General features: G+C 42.8%; 1 protein-coding gene across 1 annotated transcript; it reads right to left on the bottom strand.

Annotated features, from left to right (window-relative positions):
* Positions 1-1,912: 1,912 nt before the first annotated feature.
* LOC139240605 (probable G-protein coupled receptor 139) lies at positions 1,913-13,940 on the bottom strand. Its single transcript, XM_070869159.1, has 2 exons — positions 13,730-13,940; positions 1,913-2,814 (listed from the first exon to the last, which is right to left on the bottom strand). Exons 1-2 carry the CDS (start codon positions 13,908-13,910, stop codon positions 1,913-1,915), a joined length of 1,083 nt encoding a protein of 360 aa, XP_070725260.1. The 5' UTR covers positions 13,911-13,940.
* Positions 13,941-19,211: the final 5,271 nt, after the last annotated feature.

Genomic DNA, 19,211 nt, shown 5'->3' with positions numbered 1-19,211 from the left:
AAAAACTGTGTGGGTGAGTGTGTTAATATTCACACTGATTACCGAACCCTCGAAGGAAGCTGGTGTAATGGGTGTGAGAGGGAGTGTGTTAATATTCATCTGCATCCCCCACCGGGTGTCCAGTGTAAAGTGTGTTCGAGTAAGCCTATTAATATTCACCCGGATCACTGGCTGCTCACAGCGAGCCCAATTAGACAGTGTGTGAATGAGCATTTTGTTATTCACTCGGATCACTGCCACTCTCAGTGAGTCCAGTGTCGACAGTGTGTGAGTGAGCATGTTAATATTCACCCTGATCACTGGCCCCACACAGCGAACGTAGTGTAGACAGTGTGTGAGTGAGCATATTAATATTCACCCTGATCACTGGCCCCACACAGCGAATGCAGTGTAGACAGTGTGTGAGTGAGTGTGTTAATATTCACTCTGATCACAGACCTCACACAGGGAGCCCAGTGCAGACAGTGTGTAGTGAATGTGTCAATATTCACCCTGATCACAGGCCTCTGACAGGGAGCCCAGTGTAGACAGTGTGTAGTGAGTGTGTTAATATTCACTCTGATCACAGGCCTCACACAGGGAGCCCAGTGTAGACAGTGTGTGAGTGAATGTGTCAATATTCATCCTGATCACATGTCTCACACACGGAGCCCAGTGTAGACTGTGTGTGAGTGAGTGTGTAAATATTCACCATGATCACAGGCTTCACACAGGGACCCAGTTTAGACAGTGTGTAAGTGAGTGTGTTAATATTCACCTGGCTCACAGGCCTCACACAGGGAGCTCAGTGTAGATAGTGCGTGAGTGAGTGTGTTACTATTCACCCTGATCACAGGCCTCACACAGGGAGCCCAGTGTACACAGTGTGTGAGTCAGTGTGTTAATATTCACCGGGATCACAGGCCTCACACAGGGAGCCCAGTGCAGACAGTGTGTGAGTTAGTGTGTTAATATTCACCCTGATCTCAGGCCTCATCACAGTGAGCCCAGTGTAGACAGTGTGTGAGTGACTGTGTTAATATTCACCCTGATCACAGGCCTCACACATGGAGCCCAGTGTAGACAGTGTGTCACCGAGTGTGTAAATTTTCACCATGATCACAGGCTTCACACAGGGAGCCCAATGTAGACAGTGTGTAGTGAATGTGTTAATATTCACTCTGATCACAGGCCTCACACAGGGAGCCCAGTGTAGACAGTGTGAGTGAGTGTGTTAATATTCACCGGGATCACAGGCCTCACACAGGGAGCCCAGTGTAGACAGTGTGTGTGTGAGTGTGTTAATATTCACCGGGATCACAGGCCTCACACAGGGAGCCCAGTGTAGACAGTGTGTGAGTTAGTGTGTTAATATTCACCCTGATCTCAGGCCTCATCACAGTGAGCCCAGTGTAGACAGTGTGTGAGTGACTGCGTTAATATTCACCCTGATCACAGGCCTCACACATGGAGCCCAGTGTAGACAGTGTGTCACCGAGTGTGTTAATATTCACCCTGATCACAGATCCCTCACAGAGGGAGCCCAGTGTAGACAGTGTGTGAGTGAGTGTGTTAATATTCACCCTGATCACAGGCCTCACACAGGGAGCCCAGTGTAGACAGTGTGTGAGTGAGTGTGTTAATATTCACCAGGATCACAGGCCTCACACAGGGAGCCCAGTGTAGACAGTGTGTGAGTGTGTGTGTTAATATTCACCCTGATCACAGGCCTCACACAATGAGCCCAGTGTAGACAGTGTGTGAGTGAGTTAATATTCACCCAAATCACTGGCCCCTCATAGGGATCCATGTGTAGTGTGTGCGATTGTCAATATTCACCCGGATCACTCGCCCAGTGGACGGGCGTGGGAGAGCAGCTCGCTAACAATATCACACCACATGGAGTCTGAGGCTCCAAAGTCTCTGCTTCTTCTCATCGTTTAATGAATTTCACAAGCACAGTAAAGGGATATTTTGCCAAATTCTTGAGCTGCACTCTGAACTTTGCCTGGGTCACGGCATAAATACCAGTGTTTGTGCAGCAACTCAGCATCTGCAGCATGAATCCAAGTACACTTACATAATCAGGTATTTTGACAGACTTATACCCGAACCACCACATCCGGTAATATATAGAATACAACATAAATACCGCCCATAACAGGATGAAATTTCCGGAGATAACAAACAGTGAAATTATCGATTTTTTGCGGCTCGCCATCTCTGGGTCTCTGGGCCTCTCCCCACTGCTGGGACCCCGGAGTCTCCTGCGGGCTCTGCTGGCCACTAAAATATGTCTGACGGTGACTGTATTGAGCAGCAGAATCAGAACAAACGGGACACCCGGGGTTAGGATATTATGTAGGAACTCGATTGCTGTCCAGACCGGCGAATGCAGAACAGCCACTGATACAACACAAAACCAGGGGACGTTCACAAGCAAATACCAACGGTTCAGCATAAAATACCAGAAAATGTTTTTTAAACCGCTCAGTACAGTCACTGTTCCCAGAACCACAGCCGCTGTTTTCTTGGTGCAATATTTAGTTTTCAGCTTCTGACAACAAATGGCCACAAATCGATCAAAGGTGAAAGTGACGGTGAACCAGACAGAACAGTCTGTGACTGCATACAGCAGGACGGCGTGGATATTACACACGGGGAGGGACCGTACAAATTGAAACTGCCGCCAATAAACAACCGGAATGTGCCTCAATATCAGATCGAGGATAACGACCAGTAGATCGGCCACTGCCATGGCCACCAGGTACCGAGTTACACATTTGGAGAGACCGCACTTTCCCCGAGACAGGATCACAATCGTCACTAAGTTCACTGTGAGGGAGGGGAAAAAAAGCAGGAAAATTATATATCAGGTTGGGAGCAAGAGCAACAGTTTAATTAGATTTGGGGTGATGTCTGTAATGCATTACCATTATTAATCGATATCGTCAAGTATATTACCCGTGGAGCGGAATACAGGGTTTATTGTGGCATCAATAAAGGAAATAGCGATAAACTGAATGATTAGCGGATATTTCAGACATGTAAACCTGTGCCTATGATCTGCTAGCAAATTTCCCTGTATCTCTGTGTAAATAACCATACCGAACATTGGGTGAAAACAACTGCAAAATACTGCGGTTGCTGGAAATCTGAAATGGAAACAGGACATTTTGGAAATTCTCAGCAAGTCACGCAGCATCGGTGGAGAGAGAAACAGAGTTAATGTTTCAGTTCCATGCCCTGTCATCATTAGGTGAAAAATCTTATGAACCAAGACAACATTATTCTGATCTGTTACACATTTTGAGTGCAGAAAACAGGCTGTAATTCGTTAAATAAAGAGTCTCGACCAATATAATCGGCTGAGTTAAATATAGAACATTTGAATCTTGGTAACATTGAACAACGTTCAGAATCGATAACCGACAGCAGCGTGGATGGGATTGGGAATGACAAGGAGAGAAACACAATAAACATTATTTATAGCAACATTGCTGTGCAAATAGACTTAGCAGGGACACAAACAGAAGCAAGGATGTTCCAGTAATTTTAAACTACTACCCATGTTGTAAGAAAGAAGCAGTAACTAGAACCACAGTGTACCATTAATCAGAGAGTATCCCACGGGTAATAGTAAGAATAATATTACAGTGTAACATGGTTTATAGAAATAATATAGGGACTGACATACTTACTAGTAACACCAACAATATCAAGGATGGGATAGTAAATATTTGGAGAATCATAGAATGTTTACAGCACAGAAGGATGTAATTCGGCCCCCGAAGCCGTGCTAGCTCTGTTCAGTAGCACTTCAGGTCGTCCCAATCCCCCGCCCTCTCCCCGTAGCCCTGATTCATTTTATTTCAAGTAGTTACCCGATTCCCTTTTGAAAGCTACGATTTAATCTACCTCCACTAGCATTTGAAGCAGCGCATTCCAGATCCTAACCACTCATTGTGTAAAAAATATTCAAGGTGAATGTCAGAAGAATCAAAGGCGACATGAGGAAACACTGTTTATGCAGCAAGTGGTTGTAATCAAGAATGCACAGAGCCAGCACGGGCTTGAGGGGAAGAATGGATTCCTCCTGTGCTCTAACCATTCTATGATTCTATGTTTAATTTACCAATAATCTTATACCAGTGTAACTTTGCTCATGACATTGTGGCCATTGGAGCAAACCCTCATAATTTTGAACACTTCTATTCAATCTCCCTCTGAACGTCTCTACAAGAAGTAAACCAAACCCAGCGTCTCTCGTCTCCCCACATAACTGAAATCCTCATCCCTGATGTCTATGATAAATTCTCTCCACACAAGCGGCAGACGATGACCACCTCCAACAAGCGATAGTCTAACTTCGTCCACGGGAAAATCATCCCCGAATACTCCACCATCAAAATCCTCAGGGTCGCCATTAATCAGAAACTTAACTGGACCAGCCACATGAATGTTGTGGCGACTACAGCAGGCCAGAGGCTGGGTATTCTGCAATGACTCATGACTCCACCAAGTGTCTCCAGCACTTAAAGCACACAGTTACGTTATGGATTGCTATCTGTAGACATTCTTAGGACATGTGGGTAAAACCCTACTATTTCATATTAAATATTTCACAATACTATGGACAATTAAATATATTAAAAGGAGTCTGCAAGATAAGAGTTTCTAAAGTGTCATATTCATGACAAGATTGGTATCTGTGAATGAACATTAATGGTATAATAATCTGTAAGAACTATATGAGGGCCTAGAATTTACGCTCTGAATTACCGATCCAAAACTATCTGTTCTGTGCGGCCCCCTTAGAGGGATTTAAGTTTCATGGGTAGACTGGAGAAGCTGAGGTTGTTCTCCTTGGCACAGAGAAGATTGGGAGGAGATTTGAAAGAGGTGATCAGAATCAGGAGACGAATTTCAAGCCCGTCTTTTTAGAGTTTATTCTCCGTAAATGCATGTGTGACGGCTCTTGTCTCTTTCAAAAGACATGTGTGACTTGTCCTATCGCTTTTCTCGCCTGTGCGGCAGAAGAAGATACGAAATACGATCTGGAGTCATCATCATAGGTCGTCCCGAAAACGAGGATGACTTGCTTCCACAGCAGAAGGCTGAAATTCATAGATGTTTCAATGCAGCACCCGATGTTCCAGTCCTGAACTCCAGGGGTGGAAGATGCCTGTGCGTGGATGTTTTAACGTGTGATGACCGTGGCACATCAGCCATCACACGGGCTTGACAGAGCTAGGTCTTTAACCAGTGGCAAGGGTTAACCAGGGCAACTGGAGACCTGCTCTGCTGCATGGACCTAGTGCACACACAAATTGCAGTGCAGTCAGGCCGTGCTGCCCCTAGCCCATTTGACACATTCTGCCTGCTCTGCCATTCAACAAGATCATGGCTAATCTTCTAACACAACTCCACTTTCTGGCACTATCCTCATATCCCGTAATTCTCCTAGTTGCCAAAAATATATCGAACTCTGTCAGGAATGTACTCAAAAACTCAGCATCCACATGCCTCTGGGATAGAAAATTCCAAAGATTCACAACTATTTGAGTGAAAAGATATCTCCTTATTTTAATCCTAAATGACCGAGCCATTCTTCTGAGACTGTGACCCCGTGTTTTAGATTGCCCAGCATTAACCCTGTCAAGACTGTTACGGGTTATATATTTTTCAATTAGATTACCACTCATTCTTCTAAACTCTACGAAATATAGGCCTAATCTACTCAAACGCTTCACATTGGGCAATGCCCTCATGCCAGGTTCCAATCTAATGAACCTTCACTTCACTTAGGTAAGGTGACCAGACAAGGACACAGTACACCAGAGTTGGCTAAATTGGACTGAGGAAATAGATTAAAGTTTAGGACGGTTGATAAACAGTGTCATAAATATAAGGAGATATTTCACAACTCTCAAGAAAAATATATTCCAGTGAGAAGAAAAGGGTGTCAAAGAAAAGCTAGCCATCTGTGTTTAACTAAAGAAATAAAGGACGGTATCCAATTAAAAACAAAGGCATACAAAGTGGCCAAAACTAGTGAGAGGACAGAAGATTGGGAAGCTTTCAAAAATCAGCAAAGAATGACAATAAAATGAATGAGAAAGGGATGATAGATAATGAAATTAAACTAGCACTAAATATAAACAGATAGCAAGAATTTCTACAGGTATATAAAAAGAAAAAGAGTGGCTAAAGGTAATCCGGGTCCCTTAGAGTATGAGACTGGGGAATTAGTAATGGGGAACATGGACAAGGCAGAAACTATTAACAAATATTTTGTATCAGTCTTTACGGTAGAGGATACAAACAAATTCCCAACAGTGGATAGTCAAGGGGCAAATGGGGTGGGAGGAACTTAACACAATCACAATCACTGAGGAGGTGGTACTCAGTGAGATAATAGGAATACAGGCGGATAAAACCCCTGGACCTGATTGCTTGCATCCTCGGGTCTTCAGAGAAGTAGTGGCAGGGATAGTGGATGCATTGGTTGTAATTTAGAAAAATCACCTGGATTCTGGGGACGTCCCAGCAGATTGAAAAACTGCAAATGTAACGCCCCTTTTTAAAAAAGGAGGCAGACAAAAAGCAGGAAACTATAGACCAGTTAGCCTAACATCTGTGGCTGGGAAAATGTTGGAATCCATTATTAATCAAGCAGTAGCGGGACATTTGTAAAAGCATAATTTGGTCAGGCAGAGTTCGCATGGATTTATGAAAGAGAACTCATGTCTGACAAATTTGCTGGAATTATTTGAGGATGTAACGAACTGGGTGGATAACGGGGAATCAGTGGGTGTGGTGTATTTGGATTTCGAGAAGGAATTTGACAAGGTGCCAAATAAAAGGTTACTGCACAAGCTAAAAGTTCACGTTGTTGCGGGTAATAGAGTAGCAAGGATAGAGGATTGGCTAATTAAATGAAAACAGAGAGTCGGGATAATTGGTTAATTCTCGGGTTGGCAATCAGCAACTAATGGGGTGCTGCAGGGATCAGTGCTGGGAACCCAACTATTTACACTCTATATTAACTGCTTCGAAGAAAGGACCGAGTGTAATATATCCAAATATGCTGATGATATAAAGATGGGAGGAAAAGCAATGTGTGAGCAGGATTCAAAAAATCTGCCAAAGGACATAGACAGGCTAAGTGAGTGGGCACACATTTGGCAGATTTAGTATAATGTTGGAAAGTGTTGAGGCAGAAAAATGTCACAAGAAAGTTAGTATTTAAATGGAGAAAAAATGCAAAGTGCTGCAATACAGCGGGATCTGGCGTTACTTGTGCATGAAACAGCAAAGGTTAGTATGCAGCCAAAGCAAGTGATGAGGAATGCCAAAGAAATCTCGGCTTTATTGCAAAGTTGATGGATTATAAAAGCAGGGAAGTCTTGCTACAGTTCCACAGGGTTTTGGTGACGCCACGCTTGGAATACTGCGTGCAGTTTTGGTTTCCATATTTGTGAAAGAATATAATTGCTTTGGAGGCAGTTCAGAGAAGGTTCACTAGGTTGATTCCGGAGATGAGGGGGTTCACTTATAAGGAAAGGTTGAGTAGGTTGGGCCTCTACTCATTGGAATTCAGAAGAAAGAGAGGTGATCTTATCGAAATGCATAAGATTATGAGGGGGCTTGACAAGGTGGATGCAGAGAGGATGTTTCCACTGATGGGGGAGACTATAACTAGGGGGCATGGTCTTAGAATAAGGGGCCGTGCAATTTAAACTGAGATGAGGAGGAATTTCTTCTCTCAGCGGGTTGCAAATTTGTCGAATTCGCTGCCTCAGAGAGCTGCGGATGCCGGGACATTCAATACATTTAAGACAGAGATATATAATTTCTTAAACGATAAGTGAATAAGGGGTTATGGGGAGCGGGAAGGGAAGTGGAACTGATTCCATCATCGGATCAGCCCTGATCGTATTAATTGGCGGAGCAGGCTCGAAGGGTCGCATGGCCTACTCCTGCTCCTATTTCTTATGTTCTTATGTTTACCAAGTGTGGTATCACAAATGCCATGTATAATTGCAGAGACGTGTCCTGTCTCTTTAAAGCGCCTATGTCACTGCTCCTGGCTCGTTAAACAGCCTGTGTGACTGGTACTGTCTCAGCAAAAAGCCTGTGTGACTAGCCCTTCTTTAAAAAAGCCTGTGTGACAGGTCCTGTCTCGTTTAAAAGCCTGTGAGACTGGTCCTGTCCCTATACAAAGCCTGTATGACTTGTGTAAAAATCCGTATTACTGGTTCTGTCTCTTTAAAAATCAAATGTGACTTGTCCTTTATCTTTAAAACGACAGTGACAGTGTTTCTGTGTCACTCCGCCCTGCTGTTTAGGGGCTCACTGCATGTTGTACAATTACTGGCTGTTTGTCCGCCCTCCTGTTTTGAGGCACATTGCATGTTATACAATGAGAAACTTATCTCGAGTAGAGCCGTAATGTTTTTTTTTAAAGAGGACGATGGATTTTGGGACGACAGGTGTGTCGATGGTGCAGAATTACTGAGATTAGTTCTGTGACACAGAAGTGGCTTCACAGAGTTGCGAAGACACCTTTGCTGGAAAATAGTGTTGATAATTGAAGACCTATGCCTAGAAATCCGTCATTCACTGCAGTACAACTAAATATCCGGTGCTGAGTGTAACGGGCGCCCGATCAGATACCGCCCGTTTAGCTCCACTGCCCGGAGAAATGTCTCCGTCCTTGTCTGCAGACCTCGGCAGATATCAAACATCACAGCGTGCTGATTAATTGGACTAAGATTTTGCCTCTCAAAGGCTTGGCTTGAAACCAATTCACAGTCATTTGTTATCCTCCGAGGTAAATTGTTCCAGGTGTGGGGAGATGTGAGTTAAATCTAAAAGTAATTACAACTATTTCTGTCTCAGCCAACACTCTGCTGCCCGTGTCCTAACTCACTCCAAACCTAGCTCACCCAACCACCCCGCCCGTTGCTCGGTGACCGACAACGGTGCCCAGTCCGATAATGCCTCGATTTTAAACTTTTCATCCTCGTGTTCAAGGCCCAACTCATTGCCACATGTCCAGTAAAGGATTTGCATCCCGAAAATGCAAACGTTAGTTTTTTTATGTTTAGTATTTTACCATAAATACTTTTCACCCCCCGCCCCCAGGCAGCAATTGCATGCTTACAATTGGCATCAAGGGGATGAGGCACCCGGGAGGGGCTGTAATTCAGCTCGGACTGCAGCACAAAACAACACGAACTCTAATTCTCCCCTCAAAGTCACACATCATCCAGACATCGACTTTTCCTTAAATCCATTCTTGGGATGAGGGCATCACTGGCAAGACCAGCATTTTTTGCCTATCCCTAATTGCCTTTGAGAAGATGGTGGTGAGCCACCTTATACAATTGAATGGCTTGCTCGACCATTTCAGAGTCAAGCACATTACTGTGGTCTGGAGTCACATTTTGGTCAGAATGGGTAAAGACAGCACATTTCCTTCCCAAAAGGACGTTAGTGAATCAGATCGTTTTTTTTTACTACAATCCATTAGTTTCATGGTTACCATGACTGATATTGCTTTTTAATCCTGATTTGTTTATTTAATTTAATTAAAATTCCCCCGAGTATGTGATTACTCTGATTCATTCATCCATGTATCTGGATTACTAGTCAAGCATCATAAGCACTATGCTACCATATGCTTCAAATCTCGCGTCGTTCCTTCATCGTCACTAGTTCAAAATCGTGAAATTCCTTCAGCATCAGCATTGTGTGAGCACCTTCACCACATGGACTGCAGCAGCTCTAGATGAACGCCAGCCATTTTCTCATGGGTAACTATGCATGTGCAATTAACACCGGCTGTAACAGCATCACACCTAGTCTGCAAGCAAATAAATCCAATAATAAAATGAGAATAAAATCAATGATTCTGAATTTCAGGAAGTCACAGACAGACTGTTGAATTGGGCAGACACATGGCAGATGCAATTTGGCACAGAAAAGTGTGAAGTGATAGATTTTGGTAGGAAATATGAGCAGAAGCAAACTAAACTAAACGGTAAAAGTTTAAAGTGGGTACAAGATCAGAGAGACATGGGAAATCCCTACATAAATATTTGAAGGTGCTAGGACACGTTGCGATAGCTGTTAAAAAAGCATACGGAGTTCTTGGCTTTAAAACAGAGACATGGTGTAACACAAATCCACTACCGAACATCAACCTTTTAGAAATCATTTGCTCGGCCCCAGCTGGAGTGTTCCGTCTAATTCTGAGAAGGACATATTATCAATGATGTCAAGGATAAGAGTGGGTGCAGAGGATGTTACCAGAATGGCACGTGGGATGTGAGAATTAATAGAATCATAGAAATTTACAGCACAGAACGAGGCCATTCGGCCCTTCAAGTCTGCCACTGTCGACGAAGAGTTATCAACCTAATAACGTTTCAGTGGTTTTGGTTCATACCCTTGCAGGTTACCGCACTTCAAATGACTATACAAGTACTTTTTAAATGTAATAAGATTATCTGCCTCCACCATCATTTCAGGCAGTGATTTCCAGACCCACACCACACACTTGGTAATATAAAATCTGCTCAACTCCCTTCTAATCCTTCTATCAATTACCTTAAATATATGGCCACTGGTTACTGACCTCGCTGTTACTGGAAATTGCTCCTTCCAATCCACTATACGTCGGCCCTTCATCATTGTGTACACCTCAATGAAGATTCCCCTCACACTCCTCTGTTCCAAAGAAAACAGCGCCAGCCTGTCCAATATTTGCTCATAGATATAAATTTCTAGTTTTGTCAAAATCCTTTTAATTCTCGTCTGTACTCTCTCCAGTTCAAGCACATATTTCCTGTAATGCTCTGACAAGAATTGTACGCAAGAATTGAAGCTGTGGCCTAACTAATGATTTTTACAGTTCTAGCATAATCTATCTGCTCTTATATCCTTGGCTCGGCTAATAAAGGCAAGCATTCCATAGGTCATCTTAAACAGCTGATCTGCCTGTCCTGGTACCTTCAGGGATCTGTGGGATGCACAACATGGTCCCGTTGTTCCTCTGCATTTCTCAGTATCCTACCATTTACTGTGTATTCCCTTGCCTTGTGAGCATTCCCCAAATGTATTACCTCTCACTTCTCCAGATTGAATTCCATGTGCCACTGCTTTGCCAAACTGACAAGTCCATTGATATCGTCCTGCAGTCTACAGCTATCTTACTCACTATCACTGACAAGGGTGGCGGTGCTGCTGTTTGGTGAACCGACCTCTATCTTGCAGAGGCTGATCTCGTAATCTCTGACACCTCATCCTACCTATTCCTGCACCATGACCCCACTACCGAACATCAAGCCACCATTTCCCAGTCCGTCACTGACCTCATCTCATCTGGAACCTTACCTCCACAGCCAGCAACCTCATAGTTCCCCAAACCCGCTCAGCCCACTTCTACCTCTTTCCCGAGATCCACAAATAGGACTTACCCGATAGACGCATCGTTGCAGCTGTTCTTGACCCATGGAATGGATTGCTTCCTTTGTCGACTCTACTTTTTCCCCCTTTGCTCCCTCTTCTCATCGACATTTGCGACTCCTTCGATGCCCTCTGTCACTTTAACAGTTTCCAGTTTTGTGGCAGCAACCATCTCCTTTTCACCATGGACGTCCAATCCCTCTGCATGTCCATCGCCCACCAGCATGGCCTGAGGGCGCTCTGCTCCTTCCTCAAGCAGCGGCCCAATCAGTTCCCCACCACCAACACCCTCTTCCACCTGACTGAACTTGTTGTCATCTTGAACAGTTCGTCTTTAACTCCCTTCAATTCCTCCAAATTAAAGGTGTTGCTACGCGAACCTGCATGGGTCCTTGCTATGCCTTCTGTTCACGGAAGATGTGGAATATTTTTTCCACTCCAAATCCGGTCCCCTCCCACACCAAGGTTTTCCGATAGATTGATGACTGTATCCATACCTTTTCTTGCTCTCGCCCTAAATTTGAACATTTTGTTCACTTTGCATCCAATTTCCACCCTTCCCTCAGCATAACATGATCCACCTCCGACTCTTCCGTTCCATTCCTCGACTTCTCTGTCTCCATTTCTGGTGATAGACTATTGACAAACATTGACTTTAAGCCCACTGACTCCCACAGCTACCTGGACTACACTTCCACCCACCTGGAATCCTGTAAGGACTCCATTCCATTCTCCCAGTTGCTTGATCTGCATCGCATCTGCTCTGACGATGCCACCTTCCACACTATTGCCTCTGAAATGTCTTCGTTCTTTTCTCAACCAAGGATTCCCATTCCCCACGGATAACATGGCTCTCTACCATGCCTATTCTACTTCGTGGACCTCTGCTCACACACTTTCCCCTCCCTCTTGGAACCTTCCCCTCTCTCTTAGAACCATGACAGGTCTCCCTTCGTCCTCACCTTTCACCCCACCAGCCTCCACGTTCAAGGGATCATCCTCCACCATTTCTGCTAGCTCCAGCGTGACCCACCACCAATCACATCTTCCCCTCCCACTCTCAGCATTCTGAAGGGATTGCTCCATCCGCAACACCCTGGTCCATTCCACAATCACGTCAAGCACCACCTCCTCTTCCCATGGTACATTCCCGTGCAAGCACAGGAGATGCAATACCTGCCATCTTATCTCTTTCCTTCCTATTGTCCAGTGCCCCAAATATTCGTTCCAGGTGAAACTGCGATTTACATGTACTTCTTTCAATTTAGTAAACAATATTTGCTGCTCACGATATGGTCCCCGCAATATTGGGGAGACCACATGCAAATTGGTTGACTGCTTTTTACAACACCTTCATTCATCGGTATGTGTGACCCCAAACAACCATTCGCCTGTCACTTTAATTCTCGACTCCAGTCCCACCCTGATAGGTCCATCCTCTGACTCCTGCACTGTTCCAATGAAGTTCAATGCAAGTTCGAGGAACCTCACCTTTCCTTTAAGAACTTTTATGCCCTCTGGATTCAAAATCGAGTTCAACAATTTTAGAGATTAAACTTTACCCATATTTTACTCTGATATATTTTTTCTCTCACTTTGTTTCCCATGGCAGCTTATAATTATCCTCCCCTTTGCATTCTATCTCAGCTAATCTTTTTCTAACTTCCGATACTATCATCTCAAGTTGGCCAATCATGCCTTTGGTCTCTCAAATCTCTCCTGTCTTCCACCCCATTACAGATCATCCATTTTGTTCTTTTCTCCCCTCCTCCTTTCAGTGATCCTTAACAATTTGTTCATTTTGAAAATTTGCCACTTCTGACGAAGGGTGAACGAACTGATATGTTACATCTGCTTCACTCCACAGATGCTGCCTGACCCGCTGAGATTTCCAGCCTTTTCTGTTCGTATTTCAGGTTCCAGCATCTGCATTGTTTTGCTTTCATATGATATGAGTTCGGAACTCTGCTCAGGTTCAAATAGATCGCTCAGGTTTTGAACAGTCTCGTTCAGCCTCAGACATTTGCCAGTGAGGGGGCTGAGTTGTTTGATAGATAACCGAGTTTGTGACGAGGACTGAAGGCAATGACTTGGGTGCTCCAAGATTTAAATGACACACACAGTAATGCAGTTATTCATGGTTTACAAATCTAATAGTCGGTTATAGAGAATTACCAGGGACACCGATAGCAGCAAAGAGGGGAGAGTAAATTACAAGGACAGTGATACAGTTAGCAAAGGTTTGCAGAGTTAACAGTTGGGCACAGAGACTTACCAGGAACACCAACAGCAGCAAGGAGCGGATAGTAAAGGTATTCAATAGTCTGAAGTACACCACTGATTCGCAATTCTAATGGCAATCTATCATAATTTTCAACAAGAACGTTAAAAAGCAAGATGAAACTCCTGTCCATCGTTGTAATATTCCAATGCACTGTTTTCAGATTCCGATCCATTGCTGTATCATTCTGATCCAGTTTTTTCAGATTCTGTCTCCCTTTCTGTGGAGCAGCATGCAAACCCCTGATAGTGCTGGAGGGGATGCTCACACTGACACTATGGGAAAACACATTGAAAGGAGTCCTTTTTTAATAGAACATGTAAAATCTGCACTGATACAATTAGTCTCTGTGGAGACTGACATTAGGTACAGTCACTGAACAAACAGTTTCTGTTACCCCGTGGAGACTGACATTAATTACAGTAAGTGAACAACCAGTTTCAGTTAACCCCTTTCAATCATGGTTCTATATTAATGGCAGGGCTTCTTCTGATCGAGCATGATGGCCTGGACATGTCTAAAGGCATAATCTCAAAGTTTGCAGATGATATGGAACTCAGAAATGTAGTAAACAGTGAGGAGGGGAGCAGAGTTCAGGGGAGCATAGAACGTCTGCTGAATTGGACAGACACACGACAGGTAAAATTTAACAAGTGTGAAGTGATACATTTTGGGAGGAAAAATGAGGAGTGGCAATATAAACTGAATGGTGCAATTTTAAATAGGGTGCAGATCGACAGACTTAATTGTTTACGTATACTACTCCTTGAAAGACAACTTGATAAGATTGCAAAAAACGCATGCAGGATCTTTGACACTTTAAATAATCAAGTACGGCAGCATAGTGGTTATTTTACAGGACTAGTAATCCAGAGGCCCGGACGAATGATCCAGAGACCTGAGTTGAAATCTCACCATGGCAGCTGTGGAACTTAAATGCAATTAAATAAACTGGAATGAAAAGATAATATCGGTAAGGTTGACCGTGCACCTACTGGATTGTAGTAAAAACCCATCTGTCATGCACTATCCCTATATGCCTTGATTCCCTTAATATCCAAACATCTAGCGATCTCTGTGTTGACTATACTCAACGAATGAGCTTCAACAGACCCCTGGGGTAAGAATTCCAAACATTCACCATCCTCTGAGTGATGACATTTCTGCTCATCTCTGTCCCAAATGGCCGACCCCTTATTCTGAGACTGTGACCTCGTATTCGAGAAACCCCATCCAGGGGAACCATCCTCCCTGTCTATGCTGTCAAGCCCTGTAAGAATTTGGTATGTTTCAATCATTCTTCTAAACTTTAGAGAATATAGGCATAGTTTACTCAATCTCTCCACACGTGACAATCCCGCCATCCCAGGAATCAGCCTGGTGAACCTTCGCTGCATTCCCTCAATGCCATGTATGTCCTTCCTTTGGTACCTGCATGTTATCTTTTAGTGATTCGTATAAAAGGGCATCCAGGTCCCTATGAACACCAACTTTTCACAATCTCTCACCATTTAAATAACCCTCCACTCTTCCATTTTGTTCCCCAAAGTAGACACATTCCCATGTCTCCACATTATCTTTCAATTTCCATGATCTTGGCCACTTACTTATCTTGTCTATATCCCTTTGAAGCCTCTTTGCATCAACGTCACAGCTTACTTTCCCACCTAGCTTTGTATCATCAACAAACTTGTATATAGTACATTCGGAAGTCTCATCCAAATTATTGATATAGATTGTGAATAACTGAGACCCAAGCCCTGATCCTTGTGGTACACCATTAGTTACATCCTGCCAACCCAAATATGACTGTTGTATTCCTGCTCTCTGTTTTTTTTTCCCCCGTTAAACAATCCTCAATCCATGCTGGAATATTACGACCAATCCCATGGGCCCTAATTTTTGTTTGGTAACATCTTGTGTGGTACCTTATTGAATGCCTTCTGAAAATCCAAATATATCACATCTACTGCTCTCCCCCTTATCTATTCTGTTACTTACAACCTCAGAAATCTCAATCAGATGCGACAAACCTGATTTCCCTTTCAAAATGATTGGAGGCCTAGATAGGAATGAGAATTTCGTCTGTCTACTGATTGTGAGGGGGTTTTCATGATTAAGAACTGTACAATATTCCTACAGGTTACGGTCCACAATGAAAAGAAGGACTGGTAGCTGTAAGCAAAATGGAATGGAAGGGATTTGAGTTTAGGAGCAGGAAGGTCTCACTGCAGTTGTATAAGGCCTTGGTGAGGCCTCACCTTGAATACTGTGCACAGTTTTGTTCTCCTAATCTCAGGAAGGACATTCTTGCTATTGCGGGAGTGCAGCGAAGGTTCACCAGACTGATTCCCGGGATGGCAGGAGTGACATATGAAGAAAGAGTGGATCGACTAGGCTTATATTCACTGGGATTTAGAAGAATGAGAGGAGATCTCATAGAAACATATAAAATTCTGACGGGATTGGACAAGTTAAATGCAGGAAGAATGTTCCCGATGTTGGGGAAGTCCAGAAGCAGGGGATACAGTCTAAGTATGAGTGGTAAGCCATTTAGGACCGAGATGAGGAGAAACTTCTTCACTCAGAGCGTTGTTAACCTGTGGAATTCTCTACCACAGAAAGTTGTTGATGCCAGTTCGTTAGATATATTCAAGAGGGAGTTAGATATGGCCCTTGGGGCTAACGCGGTCAGGGGGTATGTCGAGAAAGCAGGAATGGGGTACTGAAGTTGCATGATCAGCCATAATCTTATTGAATGGTGGTGCAGATTCGAAGGGGCGAATGGCGTACTCCTGCACCTATTTTCTATGTTTCTCTAAACCCTGTGTTCGCTCTTCCCAATCCTATTATTTTTTTCTAAGTGCCCTGTTACCAAGTCCTGACTAATATATTCTAGCTAACTTCTACTGATATCAGGTTAACTGCTTTGTAGTTCCCCGTTTTCTCTCCCCCTCCTTTCTTAAATCGGGGGGTGGGGATTACATTTGCTACCTTCCAATGCACAGGAAACATTCTAGAATCTATGGCAGTTTAGAAGATGAAAACCAATGCAGCCACTATCTCTATAGCCATCGAATTCAAAACCCTAGGATGTAAGCCATCAGATCCACGGGATTTATCGGCTTTCAGTCCCACTAATTTCTCCAGTATTATTTTCTTTCAGTTACTCATTCTCGCCAGAACCTTGGTTCACCACTATTTCTGCGAGGTTTTTTGTACCTTTTTTCATGAAGACACAAAGTATGTGTTTAATTGTTCTGCCATTTCTAATTACACGTTATAATTTCTCCTGTCTCACCCACTAAGAGACCCATTTTTACTTTCTCTAATCTTTTCCTTTTTGCATACTTATATCAGATTTTACAGTCTATCCTCCTGTAATTTGTTGCTGGTCTTCTCTCTATTGACTATGCCCTACAATGAGGTGTCATCAGCTAATTTAAAAATTCTGTTTTGGTTCCAAAGTCTAAATCTTTAACATAAACTGTGAACAACTGTGGTTCGAGGGCTGATCCTTGTCGAACACCACGTCCTGACTGCTGCCACGATGAATCGCTGCACTTTACCTCCATCCTATGCTTTCTGTCTTGAAGCCAGCTAACTATCCATTCTGCTATTTGTACCAAAAGTCCATATTCTCTGACCTTATTCACTAGTCTATTATGTGGTACTTTATCGAATGCCTTTTAAAGCTATGTATATTAGATCTACTGCATTACTATTGTCGACTGCCTCTGTTAGATCTTCAATAAAGTCAGTGAGGTTGCCCAAGCAACCCATTTTAAAATCCATGCTGACTTTTCATTATTAAATTTTTGGGTTCTAGATGATCTTCTAATTTCTCTTTTAGTAGGGATTTCGTTGTTTTTTTCTACCTCTGATGTTACGTTGTCTGCTTTACAGTTCTCTGAACATAATCTTTCTTCCTTTTTAATATAAGTATTACGTTAGCTATCTGCGAGTCCACTGGCACGATAACCTTTTCGAATGAGTTATTTAACGTGTAGAGTAATGCCTCTGCAATTTCTTTCCTGGATTATTTTAAAATGCGATAATATAATCCATCCTGACCAGGGGTTTCATCGTCTTTGACTATGATTAATTACATAAGACCATGACACAAGAAATATGAGCAGAAGTAAGCCACCCAGACCCTCGAACCTGCACCGCCATTCAATAATTTCAACACTCATTTTATTTTAAATGTACTTATCTCATTACTAATCTCATCATCAATGTCGCGTCAAAATGTTCGAGCTCCCTGGTAAATATTGAAGCAAAATAATTATTGAATATGTCTTCCAGCTCTCTATCGTTACCTATGGTATTGAGCGGTCCATTACTTCGTTATTCGATTCATATCCCTATTTTTTATTGATGTGCCTTTTAAAATAGTTTATTATATTGTTTTATGTTCCTTAATAATTTTAATTTCTTACTTCCTCTTTTCCTTCCTCAGTACTTTATTGGCCTTTCCTAATCTCTTCATATTTTCCCTGATCATGCTATCCATGTGCTTAGTTCAGGATTATTTCCTTACCTATGTTGTTCCTTTATGTCCATTGTATCATTCGTCCATGGTGTCTAATTCGTGTTTAGCATGTTCATGTTTTTAACGGAGTAAATTGTTCTCGAACGCTGCTGAACAACATTTTTAATATTTCCCATTGCTGTTCTCTGTCATTGTTTGCCAATATTGTTGTTCATTTTATTTTGCTATGTTCCATACTCACCCCCTCAAAATCAGCTTTTCTCCAATCCTTTATCCTGGTCTCATACTTTCGTCGTTCTGAATTATTATCTTATTATACTATGGTCACCTTTGCCTCGATTCTCCCCAATTTTGCTTCCCGTATCTTCTCTGGTTCATTCCTCATTAGTAATTCCAAAAGCGAATCCTCTACTGTTGTGCTTTTTAAATCGTGGGTTCGAAAGGAGTCGTGTCCAAATGGTCGGAACTCCATTCCCTTAACCCCGTTACCTAACTCTTCTGTACAATTAATATTGGTGGAGTTGAAATCACATAGGTACTATTTTATGTGTTTTACTCTTCCATCATTTGTTGGCATATTTTTTCCACCACCTCCCTTCCACTATTGGATGGAGTGTATACTACACCTATTAGTGTGTTTGATCCTTTATTATCTTTGATCATATTCACATGTAGTCTCTTTCTGTCTTGCTTATAGCGGGCAACACTTTTTTCTACTACAATTATGTTACTGCTAATAAGTACAGCTATTCACACCCCCCACTTTCTCCTATCTATTATTTTTTAATCTGTTCTACCCTGCAATGTGTAATTCCCAGTCATTGTTTTATAGGGACTTTCAAAGCATTTGCTCATCTCTCACCATTTAGTAAATATTAGGTTTGTAATTCTTGGACTGTAATGATGAACATCTCACACTTTCAGAGATTCAACAACAGTTTTGCCCGCGCAGTGGATCTGTCAATGTCCCTATAAGACCTC

Source organism: Pristiophorus japonicus, chromosome 32, assembly GCF_044704955.1.
Source record: "Pristiophorus japonicus isolate sPriJap1 chromosome 32, sPriJap1.hap1, whole genome shotgun sequence".
Taxonomy (NCBI): domain Eukaryota; kingdom Metazoa; phylum Chordata; class Chondrichthyes; family Pristiophoridae; genus Pristiophorus; species Pristiophorus japonicus.
Note: the sequence above shows the minus strand (reverse complement) of the source record. Positions and strands in the feature narration are given on the sequence as shown.

Bases quoted from the DNA above. Each gene is read 5' to 3' on its own strand.
- LOC139240605 (XM_070869159.1), bottom strand. From the start codon at position 13,910: ATGGATCGGAATCTGAAAACAGTGCATTGGAATATTACAACGATGGAC. The intron at 2,815-13,729 runs GTAAGTCTCTGT...CCTCCCTCACAG, and splicing joins TGCTGCTGTTGGTGTTCCTG to TGAACTTAGTGACGATTGTG.